At 36.2% G+C, this 21051-nt stretch overlaps 3 protein-coding genes across 4 annotated transcripts; all 3 read left to right on the top strand.

The window, feature by feature from the left end:
- The first annotated feature begins 7479 nt into the window (after positions 1 to 7479).
- LOC107822485 (cysteine proteinase mucunain) lies at positions 7480 to 11901 on the top strand. Of its 2 annotated transcripts, XM_016649037.2 has the most exons (6): positions 7480 to 7849; positions 8886 to 9292; positions 10001 to 10236; positions 10331 to 10468; positions 10578 to 11075; positions 11612 to 11901. In XM_016649037.2, the coding sequence occupies exons 2-6, from the start codon at positions 9004 to 9006 to the stop codon at positions 11753 to 11755; spliced, it is 1305 nt and encodes a 434-aa protein (XP_016504523.1). In that variant the 5' UTR covers positions 7480 to 7849; positions 8886 to 9003; the 3' UTR covers positions 11756 to 11901. The 2 variants fall into 2 exon arrangements, with proteins under 2 accessions (XP_016504523.1, XP_016504521.1); XM_016649035.2 differs by lacking the exon at positions 7480 to 7849 and having other exon boundaries at positions 7878 to 9292.
- A 1203-nt stretch (positions 11902 to 13104) lies between these two features.
- On the top strand, positions 13105 to 16991 carry LOC107822486 (low-temperature-induced cysteine proteinase). The gene is made up of 5 exons (XM_075250237.1): positions 13105 to 14018; positions 15228 to 15463; positions 15562 to 15699; positions 15792 to 16301; positions 16673 to 16991. Exons 1-5 carry the CDS (start codon positions 13517 to 13519, stop codon positions 16814 to 16816), a joined length of 1530 nt encoding a protein of 509 aa, XP_075106338.1. The 5' UTR covers positions 13105 to 13516; the 3' UTR covers positions 16817 to 16991.
- Positions 16992 to 17138: 147 nt separating this feature from the next.
- LOC142179548 (cysteine proteinase mucunain-like) lies at positions 17139 to 17947 on the top strand. Its single transcript, XM_075250236.1, has 2 exons — positions 17139 to 17550; positions 17646 to 17947. The coding sequence occupies exons 1-2, from the start codon at positions 17263 to 17265 to the stop codon at positions 17790 to 17792; spliced, it is 435 nt and encodes a 144-aa protein (XP_075106337.1). The 5' UTR covers positions 17139 to 17262; the 3' UTR covers positions 17793 to 17947.
- The last annotated feature ends 3104 nt before the right edge of the window (positions 17948 to 21051 follow it).

Below are 21051 nucleotides of genomic sequence, written 5' to 3'. Positions count from 1 at the left end.
AATCATATTGAACTTAAAATCTTCTCTAACAACATTACAACAAACAATTCTTATATTAAACTTAAAACAAGATTATGAGAACAATTCAAGCAATAATCATAAATGGTAAACAAGAAATCAAACTATACAAAATTCGGATTCAAGATCATCCAAACAAAGTATGAACATGAATGAATCTATTTTAAGACAACAAACATGACGGATTAAACGATTAAAACAATATATTCCTTTAATACAACTAAATTCTTTAAACAAATAACAAGATCGACGAAGAAACAATTATGAACTTAAACTTGAACTTAACAATATTAACAATTTCTAACAATACATAAACACATGAAACAAATTGAAGAAATAGTTGATTAAATTTCAATTTGAATCTAACAAACATCAAACTAACAAATACTTACTTAAACAATAATACAAACATGAAATAAACATGAAAACAACTAATTAAACTTCTATTTTGAAATCTGAAAATTAATTTAACAAACAACATGAACACAATAGAAAATTATTTCAAAGATGAACAACGAACAAAACAAGGATTAAATCATTTAACGATTTTGGATCCGGAAAATATCAAACAAAATATGAACAAAAATAAAACTCAAAAACAACTAACCGGAGATGAATCAACGACGAACTTTGATTGTAAACAAATCTGTCCAAGCCTCGACCAAAGCTCGAACGAAGGACGACGAAGACGAAGAAGAAGTAGAAGCAGCGGCGGAGGAAGGAGGAGCAGCGGCAGCATCGCGGACAGCCATAGCTGCTCGTCGCAGCTGGACACGGGCAGCAGCTGGTCGTCTACTGCTGCTGCGTTCAGCAGCTTATGGAGAAAATGGAGCAGCAGTTCGGGAAGCCATGGACGACGCAGAGGCAGCAAGAAAAAGCAACAAACATGGCGATGGGTTGACGACGAAGACGCAGCCATGGACGAGCCTTTTGAGCTTGACATGGAGAAGATGGGCTTCTTGGTGGTGTGTGCGCTTGTGTCGAAGGAGATTAAGCTGCTGGAGCTTAGCCATGGCAGCCATGGATGTGTGTTTTAGAGTTTGGAGAAGAAAGAAGAAAAGAAGAAGAAGAATGATAGGGGGGGCGGATGACTTAGGTCATTTTTAGGGTTTTTGGTTTTTTTTTTTTTTTGTTTTTTTTTGTGTCTTTGAAATGCAAGATAGGGGTATTGGGTCTTTTGGGTTATGGACTGGGTCGACCCAGTTCGAAATGGACTGGGTCGTAGGGAAGATTGGGCCATTTTTTGGGCCTATGTCTTGAAATTGAAGAAGAGGCCTAATTCCGACTTTCTTTATATTTTCGCTCTCTTTTCTTCTTTTATTTTTTCTAAAACTAAATTATAAAAATATTTAAACTATTATTAAGAACTAAATTAAGTTATAAAAGCGCAAATTAACTCCCAATAACAATTAACGCACAATTAAGTATTAATTAAGCATAAAATTGTATATTTGGACATTAAATGCTAAAAATGCAAACAATGCCTATTTTTGTAATTTTTAATTTTTGTAAAACAATTTTAATTACTAACAATTGTAGAATTAAATACTACATGCAAAATGCGACATATTTTTGTATTTTTTTATTAATTTAGCGAATAAACACGCACAGACAAATACAAATAATTCTTCAAAATATCACAAAATATCACAAAATTGCACACCAAAGAAAAATCATTTTATTTTTGAATTTTTTGGGAGTAATTCTCATATAGGGCAAAAATCACGTGCTTACAACTAATATTAAATATATAACCTTTATATATAAATAATAATTACGAGTATCAAATATATAACACATATATTTCAACCAAGAGATATAATTTAATTTTCTATTCCAAATAGAAAACATCAATTTGTTCACAATATTAATTATATTCTCTGTGCTAGCAAAGAATATAATAATATTTCATTTGGACTAACAACTAAATGTATTTGACTAATTTGAGCCCTTAATTATTTTTATATGAAGTTCAACTTGTTTTGCCTGTCGATTAGTTTTATTATTTTGAGTAGCCTAAGTGAAGTCTAGAACTACCTAAATAAAGATCCAAAGCCTCCTGGGCATGGGACGGGTAGTGCACGCACAGGCTACACTTTAGAATCAACTAGTGCGCTTTAGGTAACAGCTTAAAGATAGTAATCGGGTAGCAGGAGATGATAGTCTGTGCCCATTGAATACTATGAGTAACACCCCATCTTGAGAGAGTTATGAAGTATTATTTATGTTGCACGGGGTGATCCTTTAGGCTAAAAAATTTAGGACCCCCCCCCCCACCTTGTCTTTTAATCAATTATTTGTGTTTAATAATGAACCTCCCAAATTCCTTGTTTTCTTATCTTTGATCACATAGACCAATTCATATAATTGTGTTCGGCCTGAACCCACAGTTGTAGACCTCGAAGAGTGCCTAACACATTTTCTTCGAGGTAATTTCAAGCCCTTACCCGATCTTTGGTGACGCAAACTAGTCAAACAGAGTTATCTGCAAAATAGGTGCCCTAACGCACCTCAAACCCGTTAAGTGGCAACTCTCTCTTTTAAACCTTCCTTAAAAGGGTTGTCACATGTCGAAACCCAATTTCGCGAGAAAAGGGGCATGACACAACTTTTATCCTGATTTCTATCTGTTTCAGGAGCTTTACAAGGGCAAGGTATTGGGGATTGGTAGAGAATCAGATGGGCTGTACTTGTTGAAAGTAAGAGCAATAATATTGGCAGGCACAACTCTAAGAGGAAAGACAGACAGTATTCTATGGCACCACAGATTGGGACATGTTTCCTTGAAGGATATACACCATTTACCTACTTTACAACCTAAAATCACTAGTCGTGATATTGAGAATTGTGATATTTTCCCTCTAGCTAAACAATGTAGATTGCAGTTTCATGTTAGTAGTTCAAAATCAATTAACGTTTTTCAACTTGTGCATTTAGATGTTTGGGGGTCTTACAAAGTGTCTATCTATGCTAGAAAATAGTACTTTATTACTATTGTAGATGATTTTAGCAGGTATACATGGGTATGTTTGATAAGTACCAAATGTGAAGTTGTAGTTGTGCTGAGAAACTTTATCTCAATAGTAAAGAATCTGTTTGCTGTCATTGTGAAGTATTTAAGATCTGATAATGTGAATAAATATTTAACTCCAAATGTAATGAATTGTTTGCTTCTCTTGGTGTGGTGCATCAAAGTAGTTGTACCTATACTCCACAATAAAATGGAGCTATGTAGAGAAAATATAGGCATATTCTTGAAATGGCTAGAGCATTGAAGTTTCAAAGTGGAGTACCTATTAGATTCTAGGGATAATGTGTGAGAACTACAGTATATTTGATAAATAGACTACCAACATCTTTACTAGAAGGCAAGACAGCATATGAGTTACTTTACAGCAAGCAAGATAATATAGAGCATTTGAGGGTATTTGGTTCCTCGTGCTATACAAGTAGCTTGCCAAAGGGAGATAAGTTTTCCCTAGAGCAAGAAGAACAATATTCATTGGTTATTTCTAATACCCAAAAGGGTTATAGGGTATATGACTTAGAGAGTAAATCCTTCCTGGTTAGTACGGATGTAGTTTTTAAAGAGCACGTCTTTCCTTTCAAAAATTTCAAGCACCAAAGAGGATATATTTGTGCAAGATATGGTTGATGTTCCTCCAATTCTTCAAGACAGTATCACACAACCAGCTATGTAGGACAGTACCACTACACAAAATCCAGTCCTATTACAGGGGGATTCACATTCAGCTGGCCCTGCTGCTTCTGAAGGAGACATGGTTGGCATGCATCTTCAAGGTGACCACATGACCACTGATAGTACTACCTCTCAACGGGAGTTGAATTACATAATCCCTGCAAATTTTACACTTGTAGAAGACCTAAAAGTGCAGAACCAGCAGCCCCTAAGCATGGTTCCATTCTAACTAAAGGAACTTCATCAGTGCTTACCAGGCCACAGAGATCACCTCCTATCTGGATGAAAGATTATGTCACCACCTACTCCTCTTCTGTAACAAGCAAATACCCATATCCTCTCATATAGTCTATCATCATCTTTCCCCATATTACTAATCTTATCTGGGAGCTTTTTCAGTGTTACCTGAACCAAAACCTTCAAAGTTGTAGCTCAAAATTACCAGTGGATAGAAGCTATGCAGCAAGAGATCAAGGCTCTTGAGGACAACTTCACTTGGGAGATTGTGAACTTACCTCCTATAAAGAAACCAATTGGATCCAAATGGTTTATAAGATCAAATATAAAGCCAATGGTGAAGTGAACAAGTTTAAAGCAAGACTTATCACAAAAGGCTATACTCAACAAGAAGGATTGGATTACCATAAAATATTTTCTTTGGTGGCTAAAATGGTTAGTGTGCACACTATTATTAGTGTATGGCTGCATCTAAAGGTTGGCATTTCTTTCAAATAGATGTCAACAATGCTTTCCTTCAGGGAGACTTGGCTGAGGAGGTGTACATGGACCTTCCACAGGGATTTCAAAAGCAAGGGGAATATCAGGTGTGCAGGTTGTAGAAATCCCTCTATGAGCTGAAGCAGGCATCAAGACATTGGAACATTAAGCTCATCACTGCCCTATTAGAAGCTGGCTATGCACAAAGCACACATGATCATTCTCTATTTACTAAGAGACATGCAAGAGATATTGTGATCATCCTCATTTATGTGGATGATCTTCTGATAACAGGAAGCTCTCAGCCTTTGATAGATAAGGCCAAGAGTACTTTGCATACATGGTTTAAAGTCAAAGACCTAGGAGAACTTGGATACTTTCTGGGAATTGAAATCATAAGATCAATGAGGGTGGTCTTCTGAACCAGAGAAAATACACATTAGAATTAATTTCTGATGCAGGATTGAGTAGATGCAAACCTGTTTCAACACCAATTGAGTTAAACCACAAACTCACTACAATGGATTATGACAATCATGTTGGAAAAACAGATGATGCACAACTAGAACAAGTGGGCACTTATCAAAGGCTAGTTGGGAAGTTACTTTATTTGACTATTATAAGGCCTGATATATGCTTTGCAGTACAGGTTTTAAGTCAATTCATGCAACAACTAAAAAGGTCACATATGGATATAGCACTAAGAGTAGTAAGATATATTAAAGGGGCACCAGGCTTAGGATGTTGCTGAGGAAAGGAGAGACTCAAACACTCACTGAGTTTTGTGACTTAGAATGGGCATCTTGTCCCAATACAAGAAGGTCTGTAACATGATATGTAATCAAGCTGAGGGATTCTTTATCATGGAAATCCAACAAACAACAAACCATTAGCAGAAGCTAAACAGAAGCAGAATATAGGAGTATGGCAGCAACAATAACAGAGATCATTTGGATGGTTGGCTTACTAGAGGAACTTGGAAACAAAGTGCAAACACTAGTGAATTTGCACTGTGACAGCAAGGCAGCAATGCAAATAACTGCAAATCCTCTATTCCATGAAAGGACTAAGCATATAGAGATAGACTGTCATTCCCCGAGAGAAAAGCTCAAGAGTGGATTGATCACACCACAATATATTTCCACCAAAATGCAGTTAGCTGATCTGATGACTAAGGGGCTAGGATCAGTGCAGCACCAATCGCTTCTGTCTAAGTTGGGAGTGTTAGATATTGAGCCCGTTTGGATTGGCTTAAAAGTGGCTTTTAAGTTAAGTGTTTAAAGCACTTTATAAGTGATGGAGCTTGTTTTATAAATAAGCAGTTACGTGTTTGGATAAAAATGCTGAAACTAAAAAAAGTTGATGAAGTGTTTGGTAAACAAGTGCTGGTAAACACTTTTTCTTGTTAAAATTATTGTCCTTAAAATTGTTAAGGATCAAGTAGCAATAGAGGTGGCCGGCGCCGGGGAAGGAAGCTATCCCAAAATCTTCTCTAATCTTCATTCACTCCAATCATATCGCCGGACTTCACATTCTCGGATGGAAAATACAATAATTTCTCAGAGGTTAAGAGGTGAGCAAGAGAAAGGCAACAAAAAATATATTTGATGAAAGGAAGGAAAGGAACACGTAAATATATTTTCAGTTCATAGCAGCACTAGGGAAGAAAGGAAGGAAAGGAAAAAGATGGGAAAATAATGAAAGTGTAAAGAAAGAAATGAAAGGAAAAGAGAGAAAAGTTATGGAAAATGACCAAGAAGAAAGCAGAGGCTGTTGCAACAAAAATGGAGAAAAGAAAAAGATAGCTACTGAGGGGTAATTTTGGGATTAAGAAAAATTATAAGGGATAAGAATGTAATATTATTGGTCAAAGCAATATGGCTTTTAAACCAATTTGGAAAAAGTTGGGTTTTCCAACTTATTGATTTTGGTTTTTTTAAGTAGATTTTAACTTTTTTAATCTCTTTTTTTGGTTGCCAAACACTTCTACAAGTTAAAAAGTGCTTAAAAGCTGGTTTGAAGCCTATCCAAATATGCTCATTTTCCACTCACCGGCTTGAAGGGGAGTATTGAAGTGAAAGGGCTAAAGAAAGCTTACAAGAAACTAGAAGGTAGCAAAGTATAAATAAAAGAGAAGTAGTGAGGTAGGAGTACAAGTTGTTAAATAAAAGAAAGAGATCATATGGATCTCAGTTGTATGAAAATAAAATTAATTGTCAAAATTCTAGAACATCCTTTCTCTTCTCTCTCTGTTCGAACTCGTTACTGTTCCATTGCTATGGTGGGTTGCATGTGTGAATTGCAGTTGTACTTAGCTTAATCTAGCTCAATTAACCATGAAACGACAAATTTACAGGTCTTGCTCCTTTCTTTTTCCCCGGTTTAAAGAGAGGAGAGAAAAGAAGAAGGAAATGGATTTTGTTCATTTTATGAACAAGATATAACCTGTCATGCTCAATGTTTACTTTGAATTTAGGGCTGGCAAAAGGGCGGGTTAGGTCGGACATGAGACGGTTCAAAATGAGTAATGAAAAAACGGATAAATTATCCGACTCGACCCATATTTAATACGGATTAACCGGCGGATAATATGGGTAACCATATTCTCCATGGTTTCTTGAATATGATCACTTTTGGGAGAATTTCTAGTCTTCCAAACTTGAGAAATCCCCAATTTAAGGTTTTATAAATATAAAAATTATTATCCATTGGTTATGCAGGGATAATATGGTTCTTATCCCCATATTTGACCCGTTTTAAAAAGTTCATTATCCAACTCATTTTTTGATAAATAATATGGGTGGCTAAGTGTTTTCTTTTAACCATTTTGCCGCCACTATTTGAATCTATGATTAGGTGGCAATTCAATTATTCGTAACCAATACATACTATAAAAATAAAAAAAACATATAGGTAAGAGGAAAATAGCAGTGGCTTTGTTCCTCGAATTATTGTCTGATCAACGTCAATTAAACTGATCAATATTTAATATTCATTTAAACAAAGTATATAATTTGGTCGTTGAAGTCCGAAGGTAGTGGAAGTTAACAGAATATCTGTTTATAAAACAGAAAAAGGAAGAAGGGAAAATTAGAGAAACAAAGATAGAGGCGGAGCTAGTCAATTGACACATGGCAACTCCTGAGCACGCTCCACTAACTTGTATACAACGCTGCCTCATACAATGGATGCGACAAAATTTCCGCTTTGCATTTCGTAATTGCCAAATGATAATCCCGGCACACGGCAGTACCACTGCTACCATCGCCACCAACAGCTTCACTCTCTGCTCACTCACAACCTCCTCTGTTTCCATTTTGCTATCATTGCTCTTGCCGTTGTTCAAATCGACAGCAAAGTTGGGCGAAATCATCTCGGAGATTACGGTCTACGGACACCTGAATTTTCTTTTTTGTGAGTACAGTTTTTTATGAATATTCTATTTTCTGGTCCCATTTTGTCATTTCTCTATGATTGATTAAAGATAAAAGCCCTCATAAATATTACTTATGAATGAATGTTGATGAGTGAGAATAGTGGGAAACATCAATGGACGTTTTTTATGCTATCTCGAAGGTCAAACAGTCTTCCTCCCTCAACTGGGATCCACGTTCCCTCATCCCTGCCCCTCTCTATAAAGGAAAAGAACAGTCACTAGACACGTGTAATCAACTATGGAGTAATAATTGACTCCAAAGAAAAAGACGTTATATTTCCATTTGGGTTTGTGTTGGATGTTGTTCTTTCTCAAAATTAAAAGGAACTTTTTATCATTAAAGAAAAAAAAAACGAAATTTGGCAGATCGCTGTTGCCTCTAAACTTGTTTATAGTTGTAAATCTTGCAGCAGAAGCACATGCTTTTGGAATCAACCTATTGCGCAATATCTCTTAATTAAATCAACTAATTTTGATCCTCAGTTCGAGCCGATAGTAAGTTATACACAGTGACAATGTAAAGAATTTAAATTTTCGGTCAATATTTATTAAATAGAGTTACTTGTAGGTATGGGGTCCTCACAAGTTGGAGAAAATGAATTGCCAGTCGAGCTTCCAAATACTCAAGTTTATTTTGGTCACTTGCTTAAAGAGGGTAAACGATAAATACTTGAATTAACTGTGAGTAGCCCAATTCATGGAAATATCTTAACCAGAAATGCTTTTAAAATACCCTCACCTACTCGAGAGATCGCTTAAAAAAATCTGTATTAATTTATCATTCTGAACAAGATTCAACTGCTTCACAGTTGTCATGTGTGTGTCGACTGATTATGAGCCTTAAAAGTCACCATCTCCAAAACTATATAAAAATAAGAATAGAAATAGAAATGCTTCAAAATCATTTATTGGTTGATGTTATTGAAAAATGGGAAATACACAAGGAACCTATCATTTCCTTTTTCTTTTCCTGATCTTAGCTGCTTTATCATCTCAAGTTTATTGTGTTTCTAGTGATTTCCCAATATTAGACAGACCGAATGAGTTGCTTTCAGAAGAAAGAATTTTCCAACTTTTCCAAGAATGGAAACAGAAGCATGGGAAACTTTACAACAATGAAAAAGAGGAAGAAATGAGATTGGAGAAGTTCAGAAGGAATGTGAAGTATATAGTAGAAAAGAACTCAAAGAGGAAGTCAGATTCAGACCATTTGGTTGGTTTGACCAACTTTGCCGATATGAGCAATGAAGAATTCAGGCAAGTTCATACTTCAAAGATTAAGATACCATTTGACAAGAGAAAGACTATTCAGATGAAGAATGCGGAAAAAAAACCAACTCCAGTTTATTGTGATGCTCCTCCTTCAAGGGATTGGAGGAAATATGGGGCTGTCACTGAGGTCAAGGACCAACACCTCTGCGGTAAGCTTGCTTACGTTCTTTTAACTTTTCAAATCAATCATGTTAGCAATAGCCAAATACTGTCTTTTCTGTCTATTAGTCAGTTGACCTGAACACTTGAATCACAAGGGCTGCAATGAAGTTTCTAATTTAGCTATGTGGGGTGTTTTGCTAGTCGATTAGCAGAAACTCCCCTTTCTCTTTAAGTCCCTTGCAGTGTTTTAGTAGTAATACCGTGTTGCTTATTGGTTGGAGGTGGTTGTGAAGTTTACAGCATGAAGGACTGAGAAATAAATGGTACTTCTATTTAGTATATATATCTGGATAGAGAAAAAGATAAACAGTTAGTAGAATGATCTCAACATTCAATTGACAGAAACAAAGGGGTAATTCAGATGATCTAATTCTGTTTCTCTCTCAGGTTATAGCACATAAGAGTGCAGTCATTTCTTTAATTTTATTTGCCTTTTCTGCACATATGTAACACAAAAAGGGAAAAATTGGGCTAACTTACTTGAATAGGCAATGAGTGAGTTAAGTCTGCAAATTGGGCTAACTTACAATCTAAATATACCCTTCATTGGTTCAAGTAACAGGTCAGTGGTAATGCTACTCTGGTAATTTCTTTCTTTGCAATCTTATAATAATGAAGGAGCAATGCAGATGATATATGATCTTTAAATCTACATTAGTGGAGTAATGTGTTCTATTTCTACTAAACATTTGCAGGAGCTTGCTGGGCATTTTCAGCATGTGGAGCGATGGAGGGAATAAATGCAATAGTTACTGGTGAACTTATTAGCCTTTCTGTCCAACAACTTATCGATTGTGATAATTCCACCAATTTGGGCTGTTACGGTGGATATATGGACCCTGCTTTTGAATGGGTGATGAACAATGGTGGCATTGATTCAGATTCTGATTATCCATACACTGTCTCTCAAGGCGCATGCAATATCACCAAGGCATATGATGATCAATTTCATATCAAGTCTTCTATCCATTTTTTCGAATAATATCCTTTTTTGAAAGAAAATCTTGATCTTTGTTCCTCAACAGGTGAACCAAAAGGTTGTAACAATTGATGGATACCGAGATGTTCCACAGGAGGAAAGTGCCCTTCTTTGTGCTGTTGCTCAACAGCCTGTTAGTGTGGGCATCGATGGAGCGAGTGCTGATTTTCAATTATACAGAGGGGTAATCCTTATCTCTTAATACCTTTTTTACATAATTCTTTGCCCTTTCTTCTCTCAAGAATCCCAAAATGTGCAAACTTTGTTTCTTTTATATTATGGGATCAATGCAGGGAATCTACGATGGAAGTTGCTCTAGTAATCCAGATGACTTAAGCCATGGAGTATTAATAGTAGGATATGGTTCTGCAGGAGATGATGACTATTGGATTATCAAGAACTCATGGGGTACATCATGGGGAATGGAGGGGTATGGATATATAAGAAGAAACACTGATTTGCCTTATGGTGTTTGTGCCATTAATTCATTGGCTTCATATCCAACGAAGGAACTGGCTTCTGCACCATCTCCTTATCCATCTCCAGCCGTTCCACCACCTCCCTCGCCATCCCCTCCACCTCCTCAACCGCCTTCTCCAAAACCAAGTGAATGTGGAAACTTGTATTATTGTCCAGAAGATCAAACATGCTGCTGTGAGTTGGAGTTCTTTGGAATTTGCGTCATTCAAAGCTGCTGTCCTCACAAAAATGGTGTTTGTTGTGATGGATCAGAATTCTGCTGCCCAACTGAATATCCCATTTGTGATGTTTATGAAGGCCTCTGCCTCAAGGTATGACTTTCTGTTATGTTATGGTGTACTTAAACTGATGGGTAAATGTAATTTTTGGTTATTAAAATTGGTTGCTTAAATTTGTTTTTTGCCCCTTATCTCGCGCTTAATAACATCCAAACCTGTAATAAGTGAATTTGTTCCATAGAGGAGTCATAATAATTAGAAAGAAAATTCGAATAGCCTTGTTGGCTTTTGATGTCTACACCTCTTTCTTCTTTATTCTAAGAAAATCTAGAGTTCTTGCTTCAATGCCAAGAGCTCTCAACAAATTCCCCTTCTTGATGAATCCCTTCATCCACGCACCCTTTCCAAGATTTTCGTTAATCTTTTAAACCTTGAGAGGTGATTCAATGGTTTTGCTATTTCTGAGTTTCCAAAGGGAGCTCATACTACTGGAGAGAAACGTACAATGCCTAGGGAGTTAATGCTAGAGAACTCATTGGGTAGATCACTCTTGAGATTTTGCTTGTACCGTAAAGTTGAGAGTTTTATCTTCTTATTATTTTATTTCATTTCTCTTTTCCTTGTTGCAGAGGGTTAGAGACACTCTGGGAGTGGCAGCAAAGAAGAGAAGAATGGCCAAATACAAGTTACCATGGAGTACAAGCACTAAAGAAACAGAGGAGTTGGACCAAACACTGAAATGGAAGAGGAATCATGTCGCGCCAGTGCTCTGAAATAAACAATTCTTGTTATGCCATTCAACATTCTTAAGTAGTAGTATCAATTTTGGTTCTGGTTCTAACGCCAAAACTTTTGATGAATCAAATTTGTTAACTGAAAACAAGCATAATTCTTTAATAAATCTGTGCTTGTGGATAAATATCAATTTCTTGAAATTAAAGGACTGGAAAGAGACTTATGTAGTGGCTCCATATACTTGTAAGAAATTACTACCTAAGAAGTATTCTTCTTCTTCATCTTATATAAGTAACTAAACGATTATGGCTTGACTGTTGTGCTGTGAACATTCTTGAAAAAGTTGTAATTTATTGTACTTCTTATGTAGTAATCTCTAGGCTGTAACAACATAACTATGGGATTTTTGCTTTTTTCAATTTTTAGTTGGTCAAATTTTATTTTAAAAAGAACTTATATTTATTTTTATTCATTTTGTGTGTGTGCGCGTGTGATGTGCTTGGTGGAGATTGAAATGTGGGGGATATGCGCACACGTCTTCAGTTATGTTGAAGGTCAATCAAATCCTCCGTGCACTGCCCCCACCGGCCACCACGCTCCAGCTAAAAAGAAAAGTGAAATAAAGTTAATCATGAAAAAATAGGAAAACCGACAGCTCGCTAATTGACCACAGTACTGTCTTTTTAACTTGTTTGGGTATATATTGGACAAATCTATGCGTTTAAGTTGTATTTAATGATGGTGTAAAAAATATTTATATAATTAGGTGATAATTTTAGTTATACTTTCCTATATCTTATTTCCCTTATTTGATACTACTTTTTCTTTTTCCGCTTCTCGTTTTCTCCCCTTTCGTCTTTTGTTTGCCTTTCTTTCTTTCTTCGTCCTCATTCTTCTTCTTCCCTTTTCTTTCTTTTTTACTTTTTTTTTTATCCGAGGGTCTATCTAAATAATATCTCTATCTAATTAGATAGAAGTAAGGTCTGCATACGTACTATTTTCTTGTAAAATTATACTGGGTAAGTTGTTATTATTGTTTGTGCATATAACTTATTCCCAGGGATATATAGCATCAGAACCACAGGGCTCTAGTGACACTATTATGGTTCAGCCAAGAACATTTGCCCATCTTTTAAATCTGCACAGACTCATTCAATGTTAATCACTAAGTACTGTAATTTTTATTCTGTTATTTAACGTTAAAGACTACCTGCCAAGATATGGGTCCAAGAGAACTTTTTCAGTTTACAATACAAAAATACCCTCGCAACTTTTCAAACGTCTTACGGTCATTTTCGAAGGAAAAAAAAATACAATACCGACATGCTTGCACATACATATGTATGTATTATATAATATATAAAAGTCAATTTTCCAGTCTTAATCTACAGTTGCAAATGCTACTTGTTCTTCCAATATACCAAAGACTTTGTTTTGAGAAATTATTTCTTAACTAGTTAATTTTGCCACGGTATTCCCAGCATGATCGGCCCCACGGAGTTACAAAAACAAGTGTCAGTTTTCCCATCCGTACATAATTAGAATGCATTTATAATACCTACCGCTACCAGATTGTGTTTTACATACCCACACCTACCACTCTACCAGTCCTCATCCTGCTTAAACAATTCCATCATTCGTCATTTTAAACCACAGTTAAAAAGTCAAGTCACAGTTTTTCATGTGTTTCACGAGTTAAGTTATTGGGAACCTTAAAGGTCATTTTTTCTAATGTTATAAATTAATGAGAGTAGGCATATATTAGCACAAATTCATTAACTGGTTAATGTTACTGAAAAATGGGAAGCACACAGATTCCCTATCGACACTTCCTTCTTTTCCCACTTTTCTTGATCTTAGCTGCATTATACTCTCAAGTTTCTGCTTTTACTACAGATTTTCCAATACTAGACAGACCAACTGAGTTTCTTTCAGAAGAAAGAGTATTCCAAATTTTCCAAGAATGGAAACAGAAGCATGGGAAATTTTACAAGAATGAGAAAGAAGAAGAAATGAGGTTGGAGATTTTTAAAACGAATGTGAAATATATAGTGGGGAAAAACTCCAAGAGGAAGCCAGATTCAGACCATTTGGTTGGTCTGACCAAGTTTGCTGATATGAGCAATGAGGAGTTTAGGCAAGTTCATACTTCAAAGATTAAGATACCCTTTAACAAGAGAAAGACTATTCAAATGAGGAGTGTGGAGATAAAGCCTTCAACAACTTCTTGTGATGTTCCTCCATCAAAGGATTGGAGAAAACATGGGGCTGTCACTGAGGTCAAGGATCAAGATCGATGTGGTAAGCTTACTTATGTTTTCTTGCCATTTTTTAGTTCAACAATGTGATAAACTTACTTATGTTCTCTTGCTTATACCGATGCAAAATGGTTGGATAGTCCATTTGGAGAAAATCCCCTTCGTCCTCTTTTTAGTATTTTTGTAGTTTTAGTAACTTCCTCTGCTTAATTAATGGTTAGATGTGGTTGTGAAATTTACAGCATAAAGTATCTGACAGAAAAAAAAAAAAAAAAAGGGATACATGTTTCATTGCTTTTAGTAGATTTTTGGCTAGAAAGGAAAATGGTGAGTAGAATGATTTGAATAGGCTATTGACGGAAACAAATGGTAGTTACGTTGAACAAAGTTTCCTGTATAGCCCATAAGGTGCATTCATTCTGTCATTTTTGATTTCATGATATTCATAGAAGAAACACTGATAACTAGGTCATATCTGAAAGATGTGTTATTGAATCTATCAAATTTTCACTCTGCTTCTTTAACTCAAAAAGATAAGACAAAGATAGTGAATACTTCTTTAAGCTTTAAGCATGACTGTAATCGACACAAAACCACTATTTCTACTCTGTCAGCAGATGTGTATCTTCATTTATATATAGCTAGATATTGTATATAGGTATATCCCGTTGCATTTTATACATGTACATTAATGAGTATCGAAAATGTTGGTAACCACACCAAAGATGGGCTGGTTTACACTCCATACATGTTTTACTGCTAGGCAGCTAATAGGCATTATGAAAGCTAGACAAAAGGAATTTAGTGAGTTAAATCTGCAAATTTGTCTAACCTACAGTCTTCATGGGAGTTTTTGTTGGCTCAAGTCACAAGTCAGTAGTACCAAAAGGTCCAAAACTCTATGGGACATTGTCCTTCTTTGCAATATTACTACAATAACAGAAGGGGAGAGCTAGGTGTTGGCAAGGGGGTTCAATTGAATCCCCTTTATCGGAAACTTATACTGCACAAATAGGGGATAAATGACTTGTTTTTGTTATATATAAACTATTGACTTCCCTTGACCCAAGGAAATATAATAGTTTGTGTCAAAGGAATTACAAAAATTGCTTTAGATAATCCTAGGTGCGACATTCTAATAGTTTTTTGAATCCCCTCGTATGTATTCATGGCTTTGCCACTAAGGATCAATGCATATGCAGTTATGTACATCATTAGAGTAATATATTTGATCTCTGCATAACTTTTGCAGGAGCTTGCTGGGCATTCTCGGCGTGTGGAGCAATGGAGGGACTAAATGCGATTGTCACTGGTGAACTTATTAGCCTTTCTGAACAAGAACTTATCAATTGTGACAACTCATACAATACTGGTTGCGATGGTGGACTTATGGACCCTGCTTTTGAATGGGTGATGAACAATGGTGGCATTGATTCAGAAGCTGATTATCCATATACTGCTTCTCAAGGCCGTTGCAATTACGATAAGGCATGTGATGATCAATTTCATATCAAGTCTTCTATCCAGTTGCCAAATATCTTCCTTCTTTAAAACTTCATCATTGTTTAAAATATTTTCCTCAACAGGTGAACCATAAGGTTGTAACAATTGATGGATACCAAGATGTTCCAGAGGACGAGAATGCCCTTCTTTGTGCTGTTGCACAACAACCTGTTAGTGTAGGCATTGACGGAAGCAGCCTGGATTTTCAACTTTATAGAGGGGTAACTATTTTCTATTACTCCATTTTCACATATCTCAATAATCCTAAAATTGATGTGATTTTTCTTTCTATTCTGTTCTGTGGTCAATGCAGGGAATCTATGATGGAGAATGCTCTAGCAATCCAGATGACTTATCCCATGCAGTAGTAATAGTAGGATATGGTTCTAAAGGAGATGATGACTATTGGATAATCAAGAACTCATGGGGTACAACATGGGGAATGGAGGGGTATGCATACATAAGAAGGAACACTTATTTGCCATATGGGGTTTGTGCCATTAATTCGTTGGCTTCATATCCAACAAAAGAAGCGTCTTCAGCACCATCCCCTTATCCGTCCCCAGCCGTTCCACCACCTCCTCCGCCACCCCCTCCGCCACCCCCTCCGCCCCCTCCACCACCTTCTCCAAAACCAAGTGAATGTGGAGACTTTTATTACTGTCCAGAAGATCAAACATGCTGCTGTGAGTTGCACTTCTTTGGCATATGCTTCATTCAGGGATGCTGTCCTTATGAAAATGGTGTTTGCTGTCATGGATCAGAATTTTGTTGCCCAGCTAACTATCCCATTTGTGATGTTTATGAGGGTCTCTGCCTCAAGGTATGACTTTTCTTATAGCACTTTCTTAAGGGAAAAATCCAACTTTTTGTTTTTGAAAGATATTAAGGTTGCATAAATTTGCTCAATTATTAGATACTAGAAGTACTAGGCCTAAGTAACTTTTATTTTGCTTTAGATATTTGTTGGTATCTGAAACCTACTACCCGAGCTAGTCTGAGTTCATTAGGAGGGGTAAAGCACTATGTAGAAGTTTTCCCTGCCAAATGTTCAATATTCAATGTGTAGCAGAAGGACCAAAATTTTGATTACCAAAAATTACAGGGAATACAAGTGAAGGAAATACAACTTAAACAACTCTTAAGAAAGTTAAATATATCTTATTCGTTTGATTTTTATTTGCCTTTTTGCAGGATTACCGAGACAATATTGGAGTGGCAGCAAGGAAGAAAAGAATGGCCAAACACAAGTTACCATGGAGAGCTAACACTGAAGCAACAGAGGAAAGGGACCAAACTCTGAAATGGAAGAGAAATCATGTTGCTGCAATGCGTTGAAAGGAAATTTTCTTAACCAAAAACCACCCAAAAAAAAAAACAATTGTGCTTTAAGTTTGTTAAATTTATGCTTGAAATAATAGTTGGAAAGTGTGAAAATGATATCAAGATGTCACATCAAACTGAGAGATAATAAACAAGTAGCATTGCAATGTATTAATTTGACTTCTAAAAATTTGTGGATGTTGCCAACTATGACCTAAATTATTAGTTTACATAGAAACGAGATGCTCTACTCAGAAAACCCCAGTCCTTTTTTGAGACGGATAGAGCACTTTTGGCTGGCTAATATCCGATCGACTTGTTGATAATTGGTAAACAAGGGGTGGACGAGAAATGTTTTGAGAGTAACGATAACAACGTCCATCACAATGTTGTTGAAATAAATATCCAGTACACTTATATGTATCAACGGATAAAATTTTAGGACAAATTGCACTCAAAAAATGGGGAATACACAAAAGGCCCACCTTTTTCTTCTTCTTGGTTTCGCTCTTTTCTTTATCTTAGCTGCGCAACCATCCCCTCCAGTTTCTCCAAAACCAAATGAATGTGAAGACGGCTTATATTATTGTCCAGAACATCAAACATGTTGCTGTGGTGTAGATTTCTATGGCATGTGCTTAGTTCATGGATGTTGTCCTCTTGAAAATGGGGTTTGCTGTGAGGGATCAAATTTATGCTGCCCAACTGACTTTCCATTTTGTGATGTTTTAGAAGGCACATGCCACAAGGTATGACTTAATCTTCATTTCTCCTTGTTACCATCAATCTTTTTAATCTTCAATAGCTTGTTAATAAGATTCTCAAATTTGTCACCCTTTTATAGGACTATGGAGACAAAATTGGAGTTGCTGCAAGGAAGAGAAGAATGGCCAAGTTCAAGCTACCATGGAGTAGTAGTGGTACTAAAGGAGTAGAAGAGATGGACCAAACTCTCCGATGGAAGAGGAATCAGTTTTCCGCAATGCGCTGAAAGAATTACCAAGTTATTTTAAGTTTTATCATACCAATGGGCACTCTTACAGTGTCACTCTGGATCTTGTTGTCTAATAAAAGTTGTAGAAAAATATATATAATTCAAAAGAAAAAATGTATACAAAAATTCCTTTGATTATCTATGTTTAATAATTTTCGGGCATGTTGTGTAAGCATAAACTTTAATTCATACCGGGATCTTGAATATGATAATCTTACATGTAATTGCCATAGAAAACATACCTGAAGCGGAATCCATTATCTTGAAGCGGAAGCGTTAATTCAAAACTGGTTTCTCGCCCCTTGCCCTAACTTTATGTTACCGCCGCCTTTAGAGATGGAAGAGAGAATAAAAATACGGTAACCCTAATGGGTGGGGAGAGGACCAATTTATAGAGGTTCTCACTTAATCCGGTACGTCCATCAAGTAACCGATCGGACGGATGATATTTGCTCATTAATTAAATATTAATTATGGCCCTAATCTTATTGGGCCACATACACGTAAGAAAATAGTTTACATTCTCCCACTTGGCCCAATAATCACATAATATTAATATTTAATATAGGAACATTAGTTGCGCATAAACAAATCTCTTTTATAATGTCCATCATAAATACCACAATACGATAAACTAGTAAATGTGAGTTATGGCGGTTATACATAATTTGTCTGCATACTCCCTTCCATATACTACAACATTAGTAATTTATCATATCAGGTTCATAAGCTATAAAATATTATGGTCCACAATAATGTCTCCTTGAGACTTATCCTGTAATATCTCAAAACAATAATGTGTACACCATTATGAGAAACAGGAAATCATTAATGTGTATCAGAAACATATAAATGAGCTCAGAGTATCAAAACATCAGAAATACATCAATCATAAGTACAGCCAAGACCCATTCTATGTACATGTTCTTTAAATATCTTTGGCTGTAAACCTTTCGTTAACGGATCTGCAATCATGAGATCAGTTCTAATATGCTCAAGTGACACTCTTTGTTTCTGAACTTCCACCTTGAGGGTAAAGTACTTCAATTCTATATGTTTGGCACCTTTGGAGTACTTATCGTTCTTGGAGAAGAATACTGCTGCAGAATTATCATAGTAAATTTTCAGCGGCTTGGTAATGGTGTCGACAACCCCAAGTCCTGAAATAAAGTTTCGCAGCCATAATGTATGAATTGTGGCTTCAAAACATGCCACAAATTCTGCTTCCATCGTGGATGTAGCAATAACAGACTGTTTGGCACTCTTCCACGAAATTGCTCCTTCAGCTAATTGGAACAAATAACCAAACGTGGATTTTCTAGTGTCAATAATCCAGCGAAATCTGAATCCGAGTATCCAACAACTTCCAAATGCTTGGATCTCCTATACATGAGCATGTAATCCTTCGTTCCTTTCATGTACCTCAAAACTTTCTTTGCAGCTTTCCAATGATCAATTCCTGAGTTACTCTGATATCTTCCTAGCATTCCGACCGCAAAACTAATATCCGGTCTTGTGCAAGTCTGAGCATACATCAGACTACCAACAATTGAAGAGTAAGGAATTGATTCCATTTCCTTTCGTTCTACATCATTCTTAGGGCATTGCATGAGACTAAATTTGTCCCCTTTTTGAATTGGAACAATTCCTGCTGAACAATTATTCATGTTAAATCTCTCTAGAACTCTTTCGATATAGCCTTTTTGAGACAATCCCAATAATCCTTGTGATCTATCACGGAATATTTCTATTCCTATCACATAGGATGCCTCATCCATATCTTTCATTTCAAAATTCTTAGAGAGAAAATCTTTAGTCTCACGTAATATGCCTAAATCATTAGCAGCAAGTAGAATATCATCAACATATAGGACTAAAAATATAAACTTCCTCCCACTGATCTTTGGTATATACACCGATCAACGGTATTTTCCACAAATCCAAAAGATGTTATGGTATCATTAAACTTTATATACCATTGCTGTGACGCTTGTTTAAGTCCATATATTGACTTCTTCAGTTTACACACCATTTGACCTTTTCCTTTAGTTTCGAAACCCTCTGGTTGGTCCATATAAACTTCTTCCTCGAGGTCTCCATTAAGAAAGGCAGTTTTCACATCCATTTGGTGTAACTCTAAATCATAATGAGCCACCAAAGCCATAATAATTCTTAACGAGTCTTTCTTTGAGACTGGCGAAAAGGTCTCTTTATAATCAATGCCTCCTTTCTGAGTATAACCCTTGGCAACAAGTCTGGCTTTGTATCTCTCAATATTTCCATTTGAATCGCGTTTGGTCTTAAAGACCCATCTACACCCGATTCTTTTAGAACTTTCTGGCAATTCAACAAGATCTCAGGCTTTATTGTATTCCATGGATTTTAACTCTTCCTTCATGGCATCAATCCATTTGTTAGACTCATTACTTTCTATGGCTTGTGAAAATGAAACCGGATCCTTATTAAGACCAATGTCAAAATCCGACTCTTGCAAATAAACCACGTAATCATCCGAAATAGCCGATTTTCTAACTCTTTGAGATTTTCTTAATGGCATTTCTTGTGGTTCATTTGTGTCAGATATTTGTGAGTTAGTTTCTTCATGAAGTATTTCATCCAAATGTTGCTCTGTGTTGTCAAAGCGTTCTTCAACAACTGGAACAATATTTGGTATTTGTGTGGAAGTAGGCACATTTCTGGGTAATAGAATATTGACCCTCACCTCTTTAATTTCCACACTTTGCTTTTCAACACTCCCACTAACTTCACCATTCTCAATGAATCTTGCATTACCGGTTTCAACAATTCTCGAACTATGGTTTGGACAGTAAAACACATACCCTTTAGATTTCTCTGGGTAACCAATAAAGTAACCACTTACTGTTTGAGAATCTAATTTCTTTTCTTGTGGATTATAAACTCTAGCTTCCGCTGGGCAACCCCAAACATGCAGGTGCCTTAAACTAGGTTTCCTTCCTATCCACAGTTCAAAAGGGGTCTTTGGAACTGCCTTACTAGGAACCCTATTTAATAAATATACAACGGTTTTAAGAGCATACATCCACAATGATTTGGGTAATGAGGAATTACTTATCATGCTCCTAACCATATCCATATGTGTTCGATTGCGCCTTTCTGCAACACCATTTTGTTGAGGTGTTCCTGGCATAGTATATTGTGCACATATGCCACGTTCCTCGAGGAACTTTGCAAATGGACCTGGACATTGTCCTGATTCATTATATTTTCCATAATA

This window comes from Nicotiana tabacum, chromosome 3 (assembly GCF_000715075.1).
Source record: "Nicotiana tabacum cultivar K326 chromosome 3, ASM71507v2, whole genome shotgun sequence".
NCBI classification, from domain to species: Eukaryota; Viridiplantae; Streptophyta; class Magnoliopsida; order Solanales; family Solanaceae; genus Nicotiana; species Nicotiana tabacum.
Note: the sequence above shows the minus strand (reverse complement) of the source record. Positions and strands in the feature narration are given on the sequence as shown.